The sequence below is a fragment of the Cydia strobilella genome, chromosome 26 (assembly GCF_947568885.1).
Source record: "Cydia strobilella chromosome 26, ilCydStro3.1, whole genome shotgun sequence".
Taxonomy (NCBI): Eukaryota; Metazoa; Arthropoda; class Insecta; order Lepidoptera; family Tortricidae; genus Cydia; species Cydia strobilella.
Window position 1 is genome coordinate 4,637,822 of NC_086066.1, and position 21,343 is coordinate 4,659,164.

General features: G+C 40.4%; 2 protein-coding genes across 2 annotated transcripts in view; one reads left to right on the top strand and one right to left on the bottom strand.

The window, feature by feature from the left end:
- The first annotated feature begins 4,568 nt into the window (after positions 1 to 4,568).
- LOC134753051 (cytochrome P450 4C1-like) lies at positions 4,569 to 13,135 on the top strand. Its single transcript, XM_063688813.1, has 10 exons — positions 4,569 to 4,757; positions 5,936 to 6,025; positions 6,128 to 6,241; positions 6,802 to 6,987; positions 7,339 to 7,538; positions 8,638 to 8,722; positions 9,551 to 9,752; positions 11,781 to 11,932; positions 12,328 to 12,507; positions 12,951 to 13,135. Exons 1-10 carry the CDS (start codon positions 4,601 to 4,603, stop codon positions 13,133 to 13,135), a joined length of 1,551 nt encoding a protein of 516 aa, XP_063544883.1. The 5' UTR covers positions 4,569 to 4,600.
- A 2,812-nt stretch (positions 13,136 to 15,947) lies between these two features.
- The window catches only part of LOC134753052 (cytochrome P450 4C1-like), a 31,194-nt gene continuing 25,798 nt past the window's right edge, over positions 15,948 to 21,343 (bottom strand). Inside the window, exons 6-10 of the mRNA XM_063688814.1 lie at positions 20,084 to 20,135; positions 18,538 to 18,742; positions 17,413 to 17,564; positions 16,378 to 16,557; positions 15,948 to 16,192 (exon numbers count right to left, since the gene is read on the bottom strand). Coding sequence (XP_063544884.1) covers positions 15,948 to 16,192; positions 16,378 to 16,557; positions 17,413 to 17,564; positions 18,538 to 18,742; positions 20,084 to 20,135 — 834 coding nt within the window. The remainder of the gene's footprint in view (positions 16,193 to 16,377; positions 16,558 to 17,412; positions 17,565 to 18,537; positions 18,743 to 20,083; positions 20,136 to 21,343) is intronic.

Consider the following 21,343-nt stretch of genomic DNA (forward strand, 5'->3'; position numbering starts at 1 on the left):
CGTAGCATGTTTATCAGGGGTCCGCAGTAGGTGGGTTATCCTCTGTAAACATACTTATTAAGAAATCTTGTAGTAAACTTGACGAGACCCAAGTGTATCTAAGTAATGAAATTTATAATAAAAGTAAATATAAATAAGGGTTTTTATTATTTTCCTAAAATATTTTTGACAGGGGTCCGTGGAATTGTTTAAATTGTGAAAATGGTCCGTGACTGCAAAAAGTTTAAGAAACCCTGTGTTACGCGTTTTGATCTTATTTTGATACGACCATGAAAATCGCTAACGCTGATTAGACACGAGTGGTGGGGGGAACTGTCAGAACGGGGTAGTCTTATCTTTCAGTATGAGTAGCAGAGAAAGCGTTATTATTCCTTGGTTGGTTGGTTGGGTCCTTGTTACAATTACACTTTTTTTTATTCCCCACCATAAATTTGTATGGTTGGTGGGCTACAAATCTACTCGACCAATCATATTGTCGCATTGCGTATGGTCTGTCCCTCACGGGCGCACGCGGTAGGCCACTTCCAAAGGATCCTACCTTCTATAGCTCATTGATGCATGCGAAATGAAGTGAAATTCGTGAGATTTGCGCCTATTACCAAGACGACGCCGACGTAGGTCTAAAACGCACTCAATATTTGTAACAATTTTTGCAGAAAAGCTAAAAATATAAAAAATGCTTCTAAAATGTGTAATTTTATTTTTGATCGAATTCATTGATTCTTTCCTGTTTAGGGTTCCGTACCCAAAGGGTAAAAACGATACCCTATTACTAAGACTCCACTGACCGTCTGTCTGTCACAGGCTGTATCTCATAATATGAACCGTGATAGCTAGACAGTTGAAATTTTCACAGATGATGTATCCGTCTGTCTGTCTGTCACCAGGCTGTATCTCATGAACCGTGATGGCTAGACAGTTGACATTTTCACAGATGATGTATTTCTTTTGCCGCTATAACAACAAATACTAAAAAGTACGGAACCCTCGGTGGGCGAGTCCGACTCGCACTTGTCCGATTTTTTATTGTTAAAACTCAATAAAATTAAAAACTCACGGGGCCTTATGTATTTTTCTTGCGGTGCAAGATTGTGTTTCTCTCCGGAGCAAAGTTTGTTTAATCCTCGTGTTTTAAAACCCTCGCATCGCTCAAAATTCCACTTTTCGAACAGCTCGCTACTTTCGTAGTTCAATGTTTTCCTTGCTCGGGCAGGAATATTAGCATAAGGGGTTAAACAACAACTTTGCCCTCAAAAATAAAAATAACTATTTATGTACGAGTAAAATAACTTACTAAAATATTAACACGACGAATAATCGCTCCGAACTTTGAACTCGCTATATGAAATAAAAAAACGGTTAAGAGCATGTCGGACCATGCTCAGTATAGGGCCCTGTACATGGAGACTATATAAAGGAGCCAAATATCTATGTATGAAAAGTGTCCATCAAAAAACAGTAATTAGGCGGCGCCACCATACACCGAAATACTATCAAAAACAACCTACGTAATTTGGTCGGGTTATTTGTGGTTCATGTTATACTCATGTCCCAGAGCCTAACTAGCGCCACCGGAGAGATTAGGAACTATTATTTAAAGCTGAAAGCGGTCACTTTTGCAACAATTCTGCCATAAGAGATTGGCATCCTTTCTATACCATCCATAGTCCTGTACATGGAGACTATATAGTACTGTAGTTACCCATCCGTCACAATCCGTATTTTATGACATTTAGATTTTTATTCTAGAAAGTTTCTAGAATAGTATTTTTTATACAATTTTGGTGTTTGACGATCCTTTTGTGAATTCTTATTATAAAGTTTGACATATCTACAATAATTCAATGTTTTTAAGAATAATAATAACTGCATCAATAAATTGCTCTGATATTTAGATTAAGGTAATATTTAAAACTTGACAAATTTAAAAGTGCTTGTTTAGGCCTATTTGAATAAAGATTATATTGACTTTGACTTTGATAGGCATCCTTGAACGGGTTCTATTAGTGATATTATGTTCATAACAAGCTAAAGGGAGTACCGTAAAATGGGGTGAGTAGGTTTCGCGGGGAGAGTTGGGTTATGAATGGGGAGAGAAGGTTTGAAAGGGGGGTGAGATGGATTTTTAGGGCTACTGCTACAAAAATAGCTAGAGCTAGGAACTATAGTAATACTCATAATTTAAAAAAATCGATCCAACAATCTTCCAAAATCACCTTTGTATGAAAACCCATCTCACCCCAATTACGAGGGACTACGGGGTGAGGTGGTATTTCCTGTTTATCGTCAAAGTTATGAAATTGAACTACCCAAAATAAAATAAAAACTAAAATAGAAACATCCGGAACACTTATTATATACAGCATTCAGTTTGCATATGTAAAAATAAAATGTTATCGAGGCTTGAATGTCAGTTTTGCTCCTACTCACCCCATTTTACGGTAACTTCGCAGCACTTGTACTTACGTCGTTTTACTAATTATTTATTTATCACTTACCTAATCAAAAAATTGTCTATGAAGACCCTTATTCGTTTTAAAAGACCTATCCCATGATACCCCACGCCATAGGATTCAAGCGAAAAACTCTCTTTACGTATAGGGAAGGTACCCTAAGAAACTTTATTCCTATTTTTATTTCACAAATTTGTCATGGTAAATTTTAGCTTTCTAGCACGAGTCAGTGAGTTAAGCCGCGGGTGGACAGACAGTTAGACGGTCGTGGCCAAACTATAAGGGTTCCTAGTTGGCTACGGAACGGAACCCTAAAATAACAAATACGTATTAGTACAAACGTAAATGTTTACATGGAAAAAAACACCACCTGTTAGACAAAATGGAATTTGATTTTTCAATACCCAGCAATTTAGGTATCTAATAAAATGCAACCCTTTTTGTTGCTGGCCTTCTTGCTAAGCGCGGTCGCATTTTTATCGCCTGTCATCATGCCTGTCACGTTCTAACAAGTGTATAAGTGCGAAAGTGACAGGCATAGTGACAGGCGATAAAAATGCCACCATGCTGCCATGCCAGAATCTGACATTTTTCATTACAGCCTGAAAAGAAGGATGGAAAATTTCTGGCGTTTCCTCGCATAAATTTCTATTAATTCCTCGATAGCTGCCAAAAAATATAGGCACTTTTAACGGGTCTCTATTGTTTGACATAATTATTGAAAGTCATAAATAGTCATAATGTAATGATTGTCATAATTATCATCATTAGTCATAATTTGGTTTTTCTCAGAAACGCGTAACTTATCAGGATTGCCATAAAACAAACCTAACCTAACCTAACCTATCTATAGGATAACCCGAGGAAAATCCTGAAAAGTGGACGGTTTCAGAATTATGACTAATGATAATATGACAATCATTACATTATGACTTTCAATAATTATGTCAAACAAAGGGACCCCACTTTGGACATATCCCTGATTAAAAAAATCACTGGGGATAAATCTAAATCGTCAGGTGGCCAGTTAAGGTTACCTTCTTTGAAAATAAAATTTCCGGCATTTTTTTTTCGTCGTCGTCGGATGGTGTAACAAGTTGCCTCTTCCTTTTGATACCAAATAGGCTAGTTAGAGCAGTGATAATAAATGCTCGTTGGCTGTATCAGGGACTCAGGGTAGGGATACAGGGCCATGTAAAACGTGGTGTGGGCGGGTATTGCGAAAGCTGAAGGCCGAGCCCCGCATAGCGCCGAAGCTCGAAGGCTCGAAGCGTCTGGGAGAGGCGTGCCTATACGGGAGGCCTAAGGCCAATGCGAGCTGGCGAGCTGGCGAAGGTTAGTGCTTACATACAGAACCATACTACAAGTACCTAAATGTGAAGGCCGAGCTCAGCGTAGGGCCAAAGGACCGGAGCGTCCGTCAGGAGCTAGCTTGCTGCAACATCCACAAGTATCTTAATTGAGAGAGCTGAAGGCCGAGCTCCACGTAGGGCCAAAGGCCTGAAGCGTGCGGAGAGGCTGGCCTACACAAGAGGCCGAAGATTGAGCTGCGGGAGGTTAGTGCTTCACTACAAAACAATAGATTAATTGTCCAAATCAACAGCAATACATACAAGTATCTTAATTGCGAAGGCTTGAAGCGTCCGGGAGAGGCGAGCCTACAGGTGCATGTTTATTGCAACTTCCACAAGTAACTTAGTAAGGGCCGAAGGCCGAGCTCCGTGTAGCGCCGAAGTATTTGGCGAAGGGATGTGAGACTTAATGATGAGATAGCAAATAGGTACCATGCAGTTAGCTTGTTGAGTTAGTTTAGACTAGGTAGGTAATAATTAATCACTTTGACCTCAAGTTCTGCGTCATATCCAAGTTTCAAGATAATACATCGTTTTTGATATTGCTCATTTTAACTGCACCCGGCTTAGAAAGCAGAAGTGTACATTTATTATTCAATTCATAATTATTCATTATATAATAGGTCGTAAACACTGCGCGTTAACTAAATTTAAGTAATTAATTTAATTTAACCGAGTTAAAAATCTGGTATTTTGACCCAACTAAAAATTTACTGAAACGGGATTAATCAATATATCACATTCGCTTTTCGCTTATTTTATGTGATTTAACCAAAGGTCTTAGAGTACAGGAGGATGATCTGGCAGCTGTTATTGTTGGCGTTAGCGCTGGGCGTGGGTTACTACCGCTGGTCGCGCAGACGGCTCTACAAGCTCGCGGCTGAGATACCGTGCTTACCGGACAGCTACCCCGTCATTGGACACGCCCACATCTTCGCTGGTAGCAATGAAGGTAAATTCATAAAAAATCATAACGAATTCCTTATAATATGTGATGTTCTGTCAGCTTACAAGGATTTATCCTTGGGAGCTCTGGAAGCATTAATGATCATCGAGAACACAATAACTACTTACAGCTTATTATAACACTTTAAACTCTGGCGTTTGTACAATGTCATTAACGGGTCTAAAGCGATTAAACAGAGTATGTCAGTTACACAGCATTACAGTATTTTACTACCAAGGCAAACGCGAACTATAAACCAAATGAAAATACAAAGAAACAAAATACTTAATCCCTCACTGCATTGTAATAAAAAAATATTTGTTAACATTTGAACTTTAATAGCTGTCAACAGAGTTGAATATCATATCCTCCATATATGGCTTCATATGTGGTAAAGGGTTAAACAATATAAATAAAAACAAAACACATTAAACAGTGATCAGATTTGGGTGACGAGATGTAACAGCCATAGATTAGTATATGTTATTACTGTAAGTAACAGCTCCGTTACTTTATTTGATCTGGCGTAGGATTCGGTCGGTTGCCCCGGAAGGAAGATTGGTTTTCTGTAAGACTAATCTTCCTTCCGTACTTACGTAGTTGGGTTGCTCCAGATTCGAACCAGCTAACATATCGCTATGCCCTACCTCTCTTTCGGTTGGACGTTGTGTAAGGACACCCCCAGAAGGGTGGGTATAAAAAACAGTAGGTACATTCAATTTTTTAACATGCAGATACGTCTACTCCAAATTTTATATTAAAGGAAAAAATGGAAAAAGTTACACTTCCGGCAGGATTTGAACCCGCAACCTCCGCAATCCGTGCGTTGCTCTTATCCAATTGAGCTACGGAAGCCTACCAGAACCTTGCAAATCTTTCCATTCCTTCCCTTATGTATACACGCCTTTGGGGTGGCGTAAAGCGACATCTACCGTAAGACGATTACATCGGCATCCTGCCGGAAGTGTAACTTTTTCCATTTTTTCCTTTAATATAAAATTTGGAGTAGGTACATTGTTAACTAACGGTTGAGTGACCTGTTGAACCCGAGGTATTCTGGCACTCGAGGAGGTTCGAGGGTGAAATGGCTGTTTCCACCAGAGTTAAATAATCTACGTTTCTTTTCGACTATGAGGATAGTAAAATAGGTTATTAAGGTAGCACTAATTTCTCTTTTCTTTCAGATATTATGCAAGTGTTACAAAAAATAGGTCGAATATCAAATCAGAACAATGGTCTTACAAGTTTTTGGCTGGCCAATAGGCTGTTTGTTGGTAAGAATACTAAGAATAATAAAATATTATTAATGCAAAAAAACGCTCTTATAATTACGAGAATTTCTCATACTAAATACCTATTATTGTTCCACATCACAGGTATGACGGACCCTGCGGCCATCGAGGTGGTTTCTAAATCGTGCTTGGACAAAGGCGAATACATAGCAAAGATGTTTCGAATCGCCATAGGGAACGGTTCTATATTTGCTCCAGGTAATAATTGGGCCGATTTTTATTTTGTTGGCAATTTTTAAGGGATCCGTCCCTTAAAAAGAAAAAACGGAACATTTATAGGATCACTTTGTTGTCCGTCTGTCTGTCTATCTGTCAAGACCCTTTATGTCGGGAACGCATGGAGGTATCGAGTTGAAATTAACACCATATACCTACTCAGGTCTAGTTCCTTGAAGCTCTGTGAATAAATCAAACATCTAAGTTTTAAAGTTTACGTAAGAAGTAAAAACGTAAAACTTTAAATAGCTCATTCTGGGCGGAATAATCAAAATCCCAATTTGGGCCAAAAATAAATGCATATGTAATTTTCCGTCAAATTACGAAACTTTCAAACGTTTTCACAACTTTGGGAACAAATCCATATAGTTTTTTAAGTAGTCACACTACTATATAAGAATTTAAAATGAAATAGAAAATCGATTTCAGTTTATAATGCATACGTTTTCGTGACAGTTAAACACCATAAATTTGTTCTGTTAAAATCTGTACCAAGTTAAAAGCTTAGATATACTCTATTCATGTTATTCTAACCATTGCAGTAAACATTTGGCGCTCTCGTCGAAAAATCAACGCTCCTTTCTTCAATCGGAAGAACCTAGACCAGCTGGTTCCAGTGTTCGACGCGAAGAGTTCCATCATGGCCGACCTGCTGCGGCCCGAGGCGGGGGGCGGCGACTTCTCTATCTGGAGATACATTACTACGTTCGCGACCGATACTGTTTGCGGTAAAGAAAGAACGCTTACCGCGATTAATTTCGTACATTCCTTTTAGTTTCCGATTTAATCCACAAGATAGCAGAACCTACAACACACAAGGGAGCGTGCGGGCTCTATAGGGGGCAGCACCTGCTTTGGCGTTAAGTAGTAATGTCAAGTTGTAAGTTTCCGATTAGACCACAAGGTTCGCAAAATTGCAGACCCTCCAACGTGCACGGTCCCTATAGTTGGCGAGCCAATATGTGGGCACTAGTTGGCCGAGTAAATACGAGCGCATTTGAAGACCGACAGCCAACGGCTTTGTAGTTTTAAATGTATAATTATTGGTGCAATAACGAATATTTACTTACTTGTTTTAGAAACTGCCCTGAACACTGACATCAATATGCAAAAGTGCTCCGACCATCATTTTCTTCTGCACGCAATAGAGGAAGGCACGCAATTGCAGGCCAAGCGCGTGTTCCAGCCGTGGCTGCATCCGGACGTCATCTTCAAGAGGCTACCCGCGTACAAACGGGTTCAATACCTCTTGGAACGGGCATATACCTTTTTAGATGAGGTATTATTGATCGTTGTATATTTACAAATGTATTAAATGTAGATGTGTATAACGTATAAGAAAATATCGTGCTTTTGAATTTGATGTCAACGTGTCGGAGGACAAGGAATTTTTATTTCTCACTGTCCGACGACTCAGACCATTAGGAATTTTATATTCCACTTAGTTCAACCATCTAATTGAATTCTAAAATTTCACTTAGTACGACCATCAATCCACGAGGAGCTCTAAATTTTCACTTAGTTCGACCATCGAACCACGAGGATTATTAAAATTCCACTTAGTTCGATCAAACTAGGAACTATGACGCTACAAGACATGGCGCCATACGTTTTGTAAGAATGTCAACTTTATATTTAAATATTTGCCGTCAAATTCACGGCACAGTTATTTTTAGGGTTCCGTACCTCAAAAGGAAAAAACGGAACCCTTATAGGATCACTCGTGCGTCTGTCTGTCCGTCTGTCACAGCATATAATATTTTCTCCGAAACTACTGGACCAATTAAGTTGAACTTTGGTATACATATAATAATTATGTAAGTTTGTGACCCAAAAACGGACATGTAACGTAAACAAATGAATTTTAAACATGGGGGCCACTTTAAAAAAAAACCCTTTTAACCCCCTTTCTTTGGGCTTTTTTGTAAATGAGAAAATTAAAAAATAAAGTTTTTCAAATTATATTGTGTCACATATCAAAAGAAAGAGCTGAGAAACTCAAATATATTTTTTTTATAATTTTAGGATAAACAGTTTAGAAGTTATTCAAGAAAATAGACAAAAAATTACTGGGTCTAAAATTTTGAAAAAAATACACAAAATAGTTATTTACCTCTAGATCACAGGAAAACCTATTAGAAATGTGCAGTCAAGCGTGAGTCGGACTTAATTACTTAGTTTTTGATCCGACCCCTACGGGTTTTTTAAAGACATTTCACTCACGTTTCACATAAAAAATACATTGTTTAAATTGTGTAATGTACGGAACCCTTGGTACGCGAGTCCGACTCGCACTTGGTCAGCTTTTTACTTTACACATCTCATTTACAATTCCAATTAGAACCATTATAGTCATTTACCTCATTACTATATAATTAATTCATACTTTTTCTATTACTTACTACTTACAGAATATACAAAAGAAAAAGGAAAAAAATACTGAAGATGGACTTAAGAATTTAAGTAAGTAATAAGGTATATATAGCACACCAGGTCTCGGACACTTCTCAACATTTTTTATCCATCTATCTTTGTTTTATCTTTTGCACCTGACTGCGACTTGTTTGCCGACAAAAATCATAAACTTTTTATTTTTTACGTTTTTGTGAATCAACATAGGTAGCTTATTAATTATTGACATATTTATCGTATAACTTTATAACACATTGCTTTAATTACTTAGTTTTACAGCGCATTGGCGCCCTTAGCTGTAATGCTGTATAATTTTATTTCAATAAATATCAAATATGTACCTACTTACAATGCCTTCATACTATTAAAATTAAATCTCAAGCAATTATAAAGCTAGAAGAACGTCTATGTGGAAAAAATGGCGACCACAACACAAGTCCGGAGACTCCGGAGCATTCTTAATCCATCACATATCTCTCTCCGTCCTAGGTGGGGAAAGATACTTTGAAATGTTCAAGAACACACATTATGTCCTATTATATTTTTGAATGTAATAAAACTGTTCTGTTAATATACAAGTATGTATAGCTGTATGTCGAGATTTAAAAAAAAATTTTTTTGTTTGGACCCTAATAGATATTCTAGTTACCTATTATTTCATTTTATCGATCGGCATGATTGAATTATATATCCATGCCAAATTACAGCTTCCTAGCACTAACGATCGTGGACCAAAGCCTCGTACTGACAGACAGACATGCGGACATGGCGAAACTAGATATAAGGGTTCCTAGCTAACTACAGAAAAACTTAAAAAAATTAACCGATGAAGACAGAAACAACATTTAGTGGTCGATTTGAATGTTAAGTGTTTTCTAGATAACAACAATGAACTGTCATATTTCATCGACGTGGAAATCCAGTCTTCCGGAGGGCTGGAGAAGGGCTACTCGGACATAGAGCTGAGGGAGGAGCTGCTGGTGTTTATGGTCGCCGGGAGCGACACGTCGGCCACCGCGGTCAGCTTCACCACCGTGCTGCTGTCCCGGTACCCGGACGTGCAGGATAAGGTGTACCAGGAGTAAGTATACCTGAAGCTGCGGGTGGAGCTGCTGGTGTTCATGGCCGCAGGGACCGACACGTCGGCCACCGCGGTCAGCTTCACCACCGTGCTGCTGTCCCGGTACCCGGACGTGCAGGATAAGGTGCACCAGGAGTAAGTATACCTGAAGCTGCGGGTAGAGCTGCTGGTGTTCATGGCCACCGGGACCGACACGTCGGCCACCGCGGTCAGCTTCACCACCGTGCTGCTGTCCCGGTACCCGGACGTGCAGGATAAGGTGTACCAGGAGAATGTATACCTGAAGCTGCGGGTGGAGCTGCTGGTGTTCATGGTCGCCGGGACCGACACGTCGGCCACCGCGGTCAGCTTCACCACCATGCTGCTGTCCCGGTACCCGGACGTGCAGGATAAGGTGTACCAGGAGTAAGTATACCTGAAGCTGCGGGTGGAGCTGCTGGTGTTCATGGTCGCCGGGACAGACACGTTGGCCACCGCGGTCAGCTTTACCACCGTGCTGCTGTCCCGGTACCCGGACGTGCAGGATAAAGTTTACCAGGAGTAAGTACATTGAATAAATAAAAGTCTGTGGCGCCCTGTGAATATCTACACCGTGTCACAAGATTCTAACAGATGGCGTTAGTATATATATTTCCTTCTCTATACAAGGTCCTCAGCTCACATGACTTAAAACTGGCCACTAAGATATCCGTTTATGTGGCAGTCGTGCTGCCTAACCTTCTATACTCCGCTGAGACGTGGACCGTTTATCGCCGCCATATTCGCATGCTGGATCGGTTCCACCTCAGATGCCTACGCAAGATACTGAAGATCCGATGGTCTGATCGTGTTCGGAATACCGAAGTACTGCGTAGAGCAAATGTGGGTGGTATCGAGGTATACCTCATGCGACGTCAGCTTCGGTGGTGTGGGCACGTTTCACGGATGAACGACCAGCGTGTGGCTAAGCGCATCTTTTATTCTGAGCTTGAGGAGGGCAAGCGGAAACAGGGCGGCCAATTCCTCAGGTACAAAGATGTGCTTAAGCGGCACATGAAAAAGTGTCGTATAGAGCCCTCGCGATGGGGGCAGCGGGCAGCCATACGAACAGAATGGCGGGATACAATAAATGCCCGGGTGGCTGAATTCGAATCGCGACGGCGCTTAGAGCTGGATTCCAAGCGCGACGAAATAAAGGCCAGACCACCTGCGGCAATACATTATAATTACTCAAATGGTGTGCTCACATGCCCGCAATGCTCGCGAACTTTTGGAAACAAAATCGGCTACGTCAGCCACTTGCGAGCACACCAGAGACAACAATAACGGAGTTGACAGCAGTCGCCGTGGCCGAATCGGCCGTGGGAGTTATTATTATTCTCTATACACATAGTGCAAGATTGGAGGGAGTGCCATAAGTACATTATCTATATCGCGCTTACCGAGTTCCGTATGTCAGTTGTAATTGATACAACTCCCAAGAAACTTTCATCGGATTTCGGACCGGTCCAACACCCACCTGGAGAGAGTACTATCATTGCCCTCTCTCTACGTTCTGCAAGTCCCTCAAAATTTGGTGCGTAAACCACGGCGCGAAACGCTCGCGTTTTAGTGGGGGTTCACACCAAGGGTAAGCACATTTTTGCGCCATATCCCCCGATTTTGTCAGTTCTTTTAAGGGTTATTTAGTATTAGATCTGTCCGGTCGCCGGACACTTTATGATTTCTGCTGCTACGCGGGACGGGAAAATAACACACTCGTACGTAAGGTACGACACGTTGGTACCTATCTCTGTTCCTATCAGCAGAAAGTGTCCGGCGACCGGATAAATATATCTCTTTTGTGCCGGGGCAAAGAGAAAACTCAATTATAATTATCTTTACATTGGTTCGTGGTTTGTGTCCGTCTAACGTCTATGCTTGGAGCGTTTTAGTTTCTTCGAAAATGTGTTCTTGATGCCCACTAAAATTCCTACTGTAGTCTACTGTACTCTTTGCTAATCTCTTAGTAACTGATTAAATTGAGTCGTCTATAATTTTGTGTATCAGACTGCAAGAAGTGTTCGGCGAGTCGGAACGCGCCGTGACCGCGGAGGATCTGCCGAAGCTGACGTATCTGGAGGCCGTCATCAAAGAGAGCCTGCGTCTCTACCCGCCGGTACCGGTAGTGGTGCGAGAGGTCCACAGTGATACACTTCTTCGTAAGTTTTTCTAATTATTCAGATAGATCTCGGCCATTTAATTCTATTAAAGTACATATTTTAGTTTTTGGAATTTTTATGTTTTTTTTTATCTCTTTCGATCCTAATGCAACCGAAACCAGCCCTAAAATGTCCATACGCTTTACGTAGACTCACGCTAAAACGGTCCGAACGGGTCCGGCTAGAACGAGGCATCTGACACTCCGTTTTCTATATTTAAAAAGCATCACGTGATCACCGTGATAAAAAGCGAAATGTCGAACGCATTTGCCCGGATCCGGACCGTTTTAGTATAAACGGAAACTGAAAGGGTCACAGAGAGAGGTAGAGGTTCACGATGACTCTCTGCACACGATAGGCATGGCGTTCAAATGGTTAATACATAAGTATTTTAGCGTCAGGCACAACGCTGGTGGACGAGACGACGGTATTATTCAACATCTGGGGCACGCACCGCAACCCTGCGTACTGGGGACGCGACGCGGACGAGTTCCGCCCCGAGCGGTTCCTGCAAGGCCCGCTGCCGCACCCCGCCATGTTCATGCCCTTCAGCTACTCCGTCAGGAACTGCATCGGTTAGTATAGAAACAAAATCAGTAGAAAAAGGCGCGAAATTTAAATTATCGCGGGAGGTCGACTCTATGCGCCTACATTTTTCAAACGCATACGAAATCATGCGGTAACTCAACTTCACTAAACGCGAAAAGTACCTAACTGTGATTCCACAAAATTATCTACGTAGTTATCCCATACAAACGCGAATTTTCTGCAGATATCGCGATGGATGTGAAAAATGCTCAGTTAAATCGACGACAACGTTAAAAAAATGTAAGTTAATATACGAAATAAAATGTGTGTTTGTACGGGATAGCTTATGTAATGGCCCTATTTCTTCTTTTCGTCTGACACTTTCTAGTCCCTCGACTAAGAAAGCTAAGTATATGCAATCTCACAGCAAGAAGATACCTATCAGTATTCTCCAAAAATGTCGATATAATCCTTTTACACGTGTTCTCAGGTGCTACATACGCAATGATGTCAGCGAAGACGGCGCTGGCGAACCTGATCCGACGCTACCGGCTACTGCCGTCGGCCGGCATGTGCGCCGCCGACCTGCAGCGCCCTCTGCCCGTCAAGTTTGACATCATGATGAAGGCTGTCGACAATTTCACGCTTAGGATCGAAGAGAGGAACCATATTTGAGGAAGCCGTTGACAATTTGACTGTTAGAGTTAAAGAAAAAAATTTTGTGTTGTAAACAATTAACTGTTAATATTAATTTAATTTAACAATAATAAGTTTTTTCTAATCAGTTTTAAGTATTTAAGTTGGTAATAGGTAAATAAAATAAAAATTAAGAAACACTACGAGTATCGACATCATGATGAGAGCCGTCGACGATTACACCATGAATAGAAGAGAGGAACCAAAGTAAAACCCTTAAAGAATAGACGTAATTGCGAAAGCCGTCGACAGTTTAACTCTTAGAACTGAAGGAAACCCATGAGTATCGACATCATGTTGAAAGCTGTCGACAATTTCACTCTGAGTAGAAGAGAGGAACCAAACCAACATCACCAACCATAAGTATAGTCACAATTTTAGTGTTAGAAGTGAACAAAATAATCAAATAACCCTATTTCTATCTACATGATGAAAGCCGTCAACAATTTCACTCTAAGGAGTCGAAGAGAGGAACCAAAAAACCATGATCAACTTGACTAGAGAGAGAGACTAACGAAAGCCCCGGACAATTCTGTCGTCAGGTTAGACGTTGTGGGAAAGGAAGAAAAGAATAAAAAATCTTATGAATTTCAAAAGCCACAATGGGGTTGGCAACTGTCAAAGGTTTGCAGAGATGGCGCTATCATAGCTTGCCCCTTTTACTATGAGATTTGGCTTAAAGGGCTGGCATCCAAGGCATTAACAAAAATTTGACACAATTCTAGGGATTGACAGGGCAAGCTATACTGGCGCCCTCTGCTAATTATTTCGACCGGCCAACCCCATTTAGTTGTTAGAGTCGAAGAGAAGAAACACATAACTGATTATCATTGTGGGCAAAAAAATTACATAGATTGTATTAATTAAGCTCTATAACTTTTTACTTTGTACGCTGTTATTATAATATATTACTTATACGTTAATAAATACACTGAATAAAGTTATTATTTATAAAAAAAATTGTTCCTGTGTTACCTATATTTGGAATGAAAGTAGCTTGTACGGTCGTCGATAGTAACAATTTTATCTTTATATTTATGGGCAAAAGAATTAATTCCCTTTCGTTTATATTATGGTTTATTGAATACATACTAATAGAGAATTTGATAGGTCGAGGAAACAGGCATACAAGAGAGTATCTAGCGGTGTAGTACCCGAGTATGCTTAGACTTAATAAAGTTAGACGACGCTAACTCTGCACTTTATTATAAAATATTTATACCGTAGTTTTAATAAAGTTTCGTCCAAATTATCTGACGAAACTTTCCTTAATTAATAATGAATTAATTTCTTTTAGGCCCACTTGCACCATCCCACTAATCCGGGGTTACCCATTAAACCGTCAACCGTGTCAAATCGTACTGGTAACCATGGTAACTCCAGGTTTAACTGGTTAACCCCGGGTTAGTGGAATGGTGTAAATGATCTATTATTACAGACTAAAAAAGTTACGGTTGTTAGATTTAGCTCAAAATGACCAAGGATATAATGAAATAAAACAATAAAGTTTTTTTTACAAAAAACTTATAATTCTTATAAATAAACGAGTGGGGTAGGGTTTTTCCATCCTTCTCTTACAATACTAACGACGATACTCATGAGGTGTTTTGGTTCCTCTTTTCAACACACTCGTGTTTTTTTTATTCCTTTCCGCGCCTGTTGTCGGTATTTATAGGGTTTATCGGTTCCTCTCTGCGACATGGTTTTTTAATAATATTCTTCGACTAACAGTATCAATAAAATTATGAACAGCTTTCGTAAAAAGTCAGTACTTATTTGGTATTATAGGGGTTTTCGTTTCCTCTCTTTGACTGTATATACTTATACTTATAGGGTTTTTTGATTATCTTCTTCGAGTCTGAATAACAATAAACTTGTTATCTTCTTTCGTAATGTCTATAATTGGTGTTTTGTTTTCTCTCTTCTTATCTAAGGCTAAAGTTGTCAAACGCTTTCATCATCATAGCTTTCTTAATTTTTTTTTTCAATTCTAATGCTTAGCAAAATTGTCAATGGCTTTTGTAATGATTTCTTTTCTTAGGCGTTTTTCTTCCTGTCGACTCTAACGATGAAATTGTCGACGGCTTTCGTCATGATGTCGATACTTATAGGACTCATAGGCTCATACAGCTGCTTGATTATTTTCCTTAACTATACCAGTAAAACAGGGTTTGCTGATTATTTTCCTTTTCTTTATCAGTAAAATTGTCAACGGCTTCCTTAATGATTTCTATTCTTCGGCGTTTTGGTTCCTCCCTTCGATTCTAACGATGAAATTTTTGACGGTTTTCAAGATAATGTTAATGCTTATAGGTTTCTTCATTATTTTCTTCGACTCTACAATACAATTTAAAACGACTTACGTTATGATTTGTTTATTTATTATTACCTGACACACAAGTCGTGAAGTATGCCGTTCCGCACACCTCCACCTCCTCCTGGCTCCACAGAAAACAAGCGCCGTTGACAACGCTTAGTCGTGCCAACTGCATTACTGAGTGGAGACCATTTCAGCCTCACATCCTTATTTGTTAGTTTTTTATTTTTCACTTTTGTTTTTTCTTGTTGTTGTTAATGTATCTTTGTAATGTAATAATGATGTGTTCCCTGAATAAATATTATTCTATTCTATTCTATTCTATTCTATTCTATTTTGGGTATTGTGATTTATCTCTTCGACGCTAACAATTACAGTATAGACGGCTTTTATCATGTTGTCGATATTAATTTTGTTTTTGGTGCTTTTCATCAAATCCAGCAGTAAAATTGGCTATCGTAATTATGTCTATACTTATAGGGATTCCCTCATTTCTACTCGATCGGTAAATTTGTCTACAGCTTTCATCATCAGAGGTTTCTGGTTCCTCTCTTCGATCCTAAGCGTGAAGTTGTCGACGGCCTTCATCATGATGTCAAACTTGACGGGCAGAGGGCGCTGCAGGTCGGCGGCGCACACGCCGGCCGGCGGCAGCAGCCGGTAGCGCCGGATCAGGTTGGCCAGCGCCGTCTTCGCTGACATCATTGCATATGTAGCACCTGAGAACACAGTTAGGGTTACATCTGGAGTTGGGAAAAAATTGTTTGATTGAAAATGGAATCGTTATTCTGAACAATACGCCTATCGTGTGCGGCAGTGGCATCGAGAACCTTGTCGTCATAATGCACGTTGATATCTGGCTACCTCCGCGTCGCGCTTCCAGTACGCGGGGTTGTATACTAACCGAGGCAGTTCCTGACGGAGTGGCTGAAGGGCACGAACATGGCAGGGTGGGGCAGCGGGCCCTGCAGGAATCGCTCGGGGCGGAACTCCTCCGCGTCGGGCCCCCAGTACGCGGGGTTGCGGTGCGTGCCCCAGATGTTGAACATCACCGTCGTCTCGTCCACCAGCGTTGTGCCTGACGCTACAATAAATAAATAAAACTTTTATTTACCAATAACAGACAACGTAACATAAAAACATGTACAATCTATATAATATGATCCGCCTGTTGTTACCTCTATCCAATTGTCTTTTTTTATGTTACTGTGTACATTTATTGTGTGCAATAAAGAGTATTGTATTGTATTGTATTGTATAGTCTACTGGCAAAGACAAATGAAAAAGGCAAGATTGGGAAAATTACTTTGACAGCCTGAAACTTCGTGTCGACTTATGAATTCGCTACCGTATCATTTTTCTACTGAGAGGGACAGGGTAATGACACATGGGCACAAAATATTACGATATCGTCCACTACATACACTTTGCCTCCTTGTATGTATTCTACCGCTTGTACAATGGGCTGTGCTCTGAAGAATTGTTTGACATGATGCCAACGGCCGCTTTCTATCGCCGCACCGCTCGCCGTCAGCAGGGTGTTCATCCTCACAGCCTAAAACCTAAATGGTCTTGTACTGTGCGGTCGGTTTACAAGGTATTTCCTCCCACTGATACTCCGGCCGTGGAATGAGCTCCCTGTCGAGGTGTTCCCGAGGGGCTACAGTATGGGGTTTTCCAAAAAAGGAGTGTACAGGTTTTTAAAGGGTCGTCAAGCAGTGCCTGCTTACGATTAGGCGGGCCGTATGCTTGTTTACCACCGACGTGGTTTAAAAAAATACCGTCGAAATACAGAGGCTTTGTCACGTCTAACTACAAGTATAGCGTGGTTCCGCCGTGCAGCCAGCGGACGACGACGGAGATCTGTTAGAAATAAATAAGTAAATGGTGTGCGTCGTGTGGTGCGGTGCATCTTAGTGTCAGGATTCGGAAAACTTACGTAGAAGTATATCCCCGTGGACCTCTCGCACCACTATCGGTACCGGCGGGTAGAGTCGAAGGCTCTCCTTGATGACGGCCTCCAGATACGTCAGCTTCGGCAGATCCTCCGCGGTCACGGCGCGGTCCGAGTCGCCGAACACTTCTTGCAATCTGAGAAAGAAAAAAGACGACTCAATTTAATCAGTTATTAAGAAATGAGCAAAGGGCGGTACCTACAGTAAGGGTTGCCATGTAAAAACATGGAATATCCTGTCAAAAGTCCAGACATCACCCTAAAAATCCTGACATTTCTTAGACGGCCATTACACCCAAAATAAATAAATTATTTCAAAACCTTTCGTGAGCCACTAGCCTCATAAGTCCCCACCATAATATTATGTTGTATCTACAGTATAAATTCCTTCTCTTCTGCCCAAACTTTTAGCTGACTTTCTGTGATTAGTTGAGGTTTACAAAAATCCTGACACTCGCCAAATCCCCCGCAATCCTGGGGAAATCCTGACTTATGGCAGCCAAATAATTGGAAAATTTTAATAGGCTTCAAAAACACAATCTTTCTAAGTTTCTTGTAGCGCTTTAAACATGACAAAATTCGTAATACATTGCGTCTTAGAATGAACTTTAAAGTGTATTAAAAATGTAAAAACAATTAAGTTATTCTTAAAAATCACTGGTTTGAGGCCTGTTACAGGCCACACCTGATAAGTTATTTCTCTGTCGCTTTTAACAACAAGATAGCAGTGTCTAGAACCGGATAGATCTAAATAACAATAAAACCCAAATCGTACAAGGTGTGAAAAATATGCTGATCTGATCCACACAAAAACGCGCGAGTTTCGTGCCGGGTACTTACTCCTGATACACCTTATCCTGCACGTCCGGGTACCGGGACAGCAGCACGGCGGTGTAGCTGACCGCAGTGGCCGACGTGTCGCTCCCGGCAATCAAGAACACCAACAGCTCCTCCCGCAGCTTCAGGTATACTTACTCCTGGTACACCTTATCCTGCACGCCCGGGTACCGGGACAGCAGCACGGCGGTGTAGCTGACCGCGGTGGCCGACGTGTCGCTCCCGGCAATCAAGAACACCAACAGCTCCTCCCGCAGCTTCAGGTATACTTACTCCTGGTACACCTTGTCCTGCACGTCCGGGTACCGGGACAGCAGCACGGCGGTGTAGCTGACCGCGGTGGCCGACGTGTCGCTCCCGGCAATCAAGAACACCAACAGCTCCTCCCGCAGCTCTATGTTGGAGTAACCCTTCTCCAGCCCACCGGAAGACTGGATTACCACGTCGATGAAATGTGACAGCTCGTTATTATTGTTTCCTGAAAAAAACATTCTAATTCAATTCAATTCAATTATTTATTTCGAATCATTTTGATCCATATAGTGTTAGTAAGTACAACAAAACTTAAAATTAATTAAGGTTAGTGACATACAATCCTTAATCAATTCAATTCAATTTTGTCGAATATGGAGGCACCTGGTGGTCTTAACTGGGCGACCTGTATGTTGACCTGTATGGTGTTTAGTTATTTTTCAGTTGTAGGTTAAATTATTAAATACTAACACTAGTTATTAGGTACTTAGCTTAAGACAAACTAACAAAATCTATGGATTGTTGTTATCTGCAATAAATGATTATTTAATTTAATTTAAAAAATCCTTCAAAGAAAATGTTTAAATTGGCCATGTTAAGCGAGAACAGAATGGTGTTAATGAAAAGAATCCTCGATTATTTTTTATATTTAGTAAATTTTACAATTTCGCCTATTTTCGTTGTTTCCATTTTGTTGTCGATAAAAATACAAAGAACCTACTAAACATGAAAAAAATGTAACGGAATGGGAAAATAATTAGGTATCAAAAACACTCAATAAAGTAAGGATACTCCTGCAAGCCAGCTTCGTCGGTAATGTCGGTAGAAAAAAGGGAAAAATTAGAAAAATGTATATGGATGGTATAGAAAGGATCGCAATCTCTTATGGCAGAATTGTTGTAAAAGTGACCGCGTTAAGCTTTAAATAATAGTTCCTAATCTCTCCGGTGGCGCTAGTTAGGCTCTGGGACATGAGTATAACATGAACCATATAAGGCAACAAATAACCCGACCAAATTACGTAGGTTGTTTTTGGTAGTATTTCGGTGTATGGTGGCGCCGCCTAATTACTGTTTTTTGATGGACACTTTTCATACATAGAGATTTGGCTCCTTTATACAGTCTCCATGAAAATGTAGGTGCGAAGGGTCATTCAGAATTTCACGTCTTTTTCTGCTGAAAAAGCTGGCTTGTCAGTGTATACCAGTACTTGTGTAGCAATGTACCGAAGTAAAATTCTCCACGTTTATTGACAAATCTCCTTTAAGTAGGTACCAGTTAGGTTCGATTTCTATAACACTTGAAATAGGCGCCAATGAGTGACGTATACATTAGTGCCATTTTCAACCAAAAGGGTACTTATTGTCGCTTGTCAGTAAGGCGCTGTTTCCATATAGCTTCAATTAGAAATCAACCTTATCGACAAGCGACAATAGGGACCTTTTGGTTGAAAACGTCACATTGAATAAAACACTCGTCAACAGTTAAGAATATTGAGTACCTAATAATAATCCCTAATCTAAATGGGAACTCTCTAACTGGAAACTTGGATGAGGTATATACTTACTGAAATCTTTAAGTCCATATGCTATCATTTTTTCCTTTTTGTTTCGTATAACCTGTAAGTGGTAATAATATAAATTAGAGAAATAGAGTACTTATTTAGTTATTTCGTTAGGTTTATGTTCTCGATGTTATTTAATTTCACAAACTAGGTATAATGTTTCTAACAGGAACCGTAAAATAAATCTAGTATTGTATGTATATGGGGTCTCTATTGTTTGACATAATTATTGAAAGTCATAATGTAATGATTGTCATTTTGTCATTAGTCATAATTTGGTTTTTCTCAGAAACGCGTAACTTTTCAGGATTGCCATAAAACTAACCTAACCTAACCTATCTATAGGATAACCTGAGGAAAATCCTGAAAAGTTAACTGTTTCAGAATTATGACTAATGAAAATTATGACAATCATTACATTATGACTTTCAATAATTATGTCAAACAAAGGGACCCCGTGTACTCGTATATATGACATCTATGTATTCTGGGTAGTGGCTTGTCCAACAGGTCTCCATTGCTATTTATTTTCTTTTATTCAAACTACTTTTGGAGCTTTTTAGGGATCAATACCCAAAGCACTGGTGGCCTAGCGGTAAGAGCGTGCGACTTGCAATCCGGAGGTCGCGGGTTCAAACCCCGGCTCGTACCAATGAGTTTTTCCGAACTTATGTACGAAATATCATTTGATATTTACCAGTCGCTTTTCGGTGAAGAAAAACATCGTGAGGAAAGCGCACTAATCCCAACAAGGCCTAGTTTCCCCTCTGGGTTGGAAGATCAGATGGCAGTCGCTTTCGTCAAAACTAGTGCCTACGCCAATTCTTGAGATTAGTTGCCAAGCGGACCCCAGGCTCCCATGAGCCGTGGCAAAAATGCCAGGACAACGCGAGGAAGATGAGCTATAACAACAAATACTAAAAAGTACGGAACCCTCGGTGGGCGATTATAAATCGCACTTGTCCGGTTTTTTAAATTTCGAGCGCTCGAATGTCACCATAAATCTAATATTGGTGATTAAATTAAACATGTGGACGCTAGATGACGCCAATTTTGACGTCTGGACGGGCCCTTACATTCATCCCATAATACGTATATCATCTTCCAAAATATACCATACAGCGGGGCAACGCTTCCTAGAAAAGGTGACAAAGAGACAGACATTAGTTATTTGTTATACAAGGGTGCAAAGTTGTATTTTACCCGCGAGTGTTTCAACACGCGAGAAGTAAAATACATTTGCACCCGTGTGTAACACAAAAC

What these genes read in the sequence shown, in the direction of transcription:
- LOC134753051 (XM_063688813.1), top strand. Translation starts at nt 4,601, where the DNA reads ATGATCTGGCAGCTGTTATTGTTGGCGTTAGCGCTGGGCGTGGGTTAC. An exon ending in GGCCAATAGGCTGTTTGTTG is followed by an intron (nt 6,026 to 6,127) that starts GTAAGAATACTA and finishes TCCACATCACAG; the next exon opens with GTATGACGGACCCTGCGGCC. An exon ending in CTCCGTCAGGAACTGCATCG is followed by an intron (nt 12,508 to 12,950) that starts GTTAGTATAGAA and finishes ACGTGTTCTCAG; the next exon opens with GTGCTACATACGCAATGATG.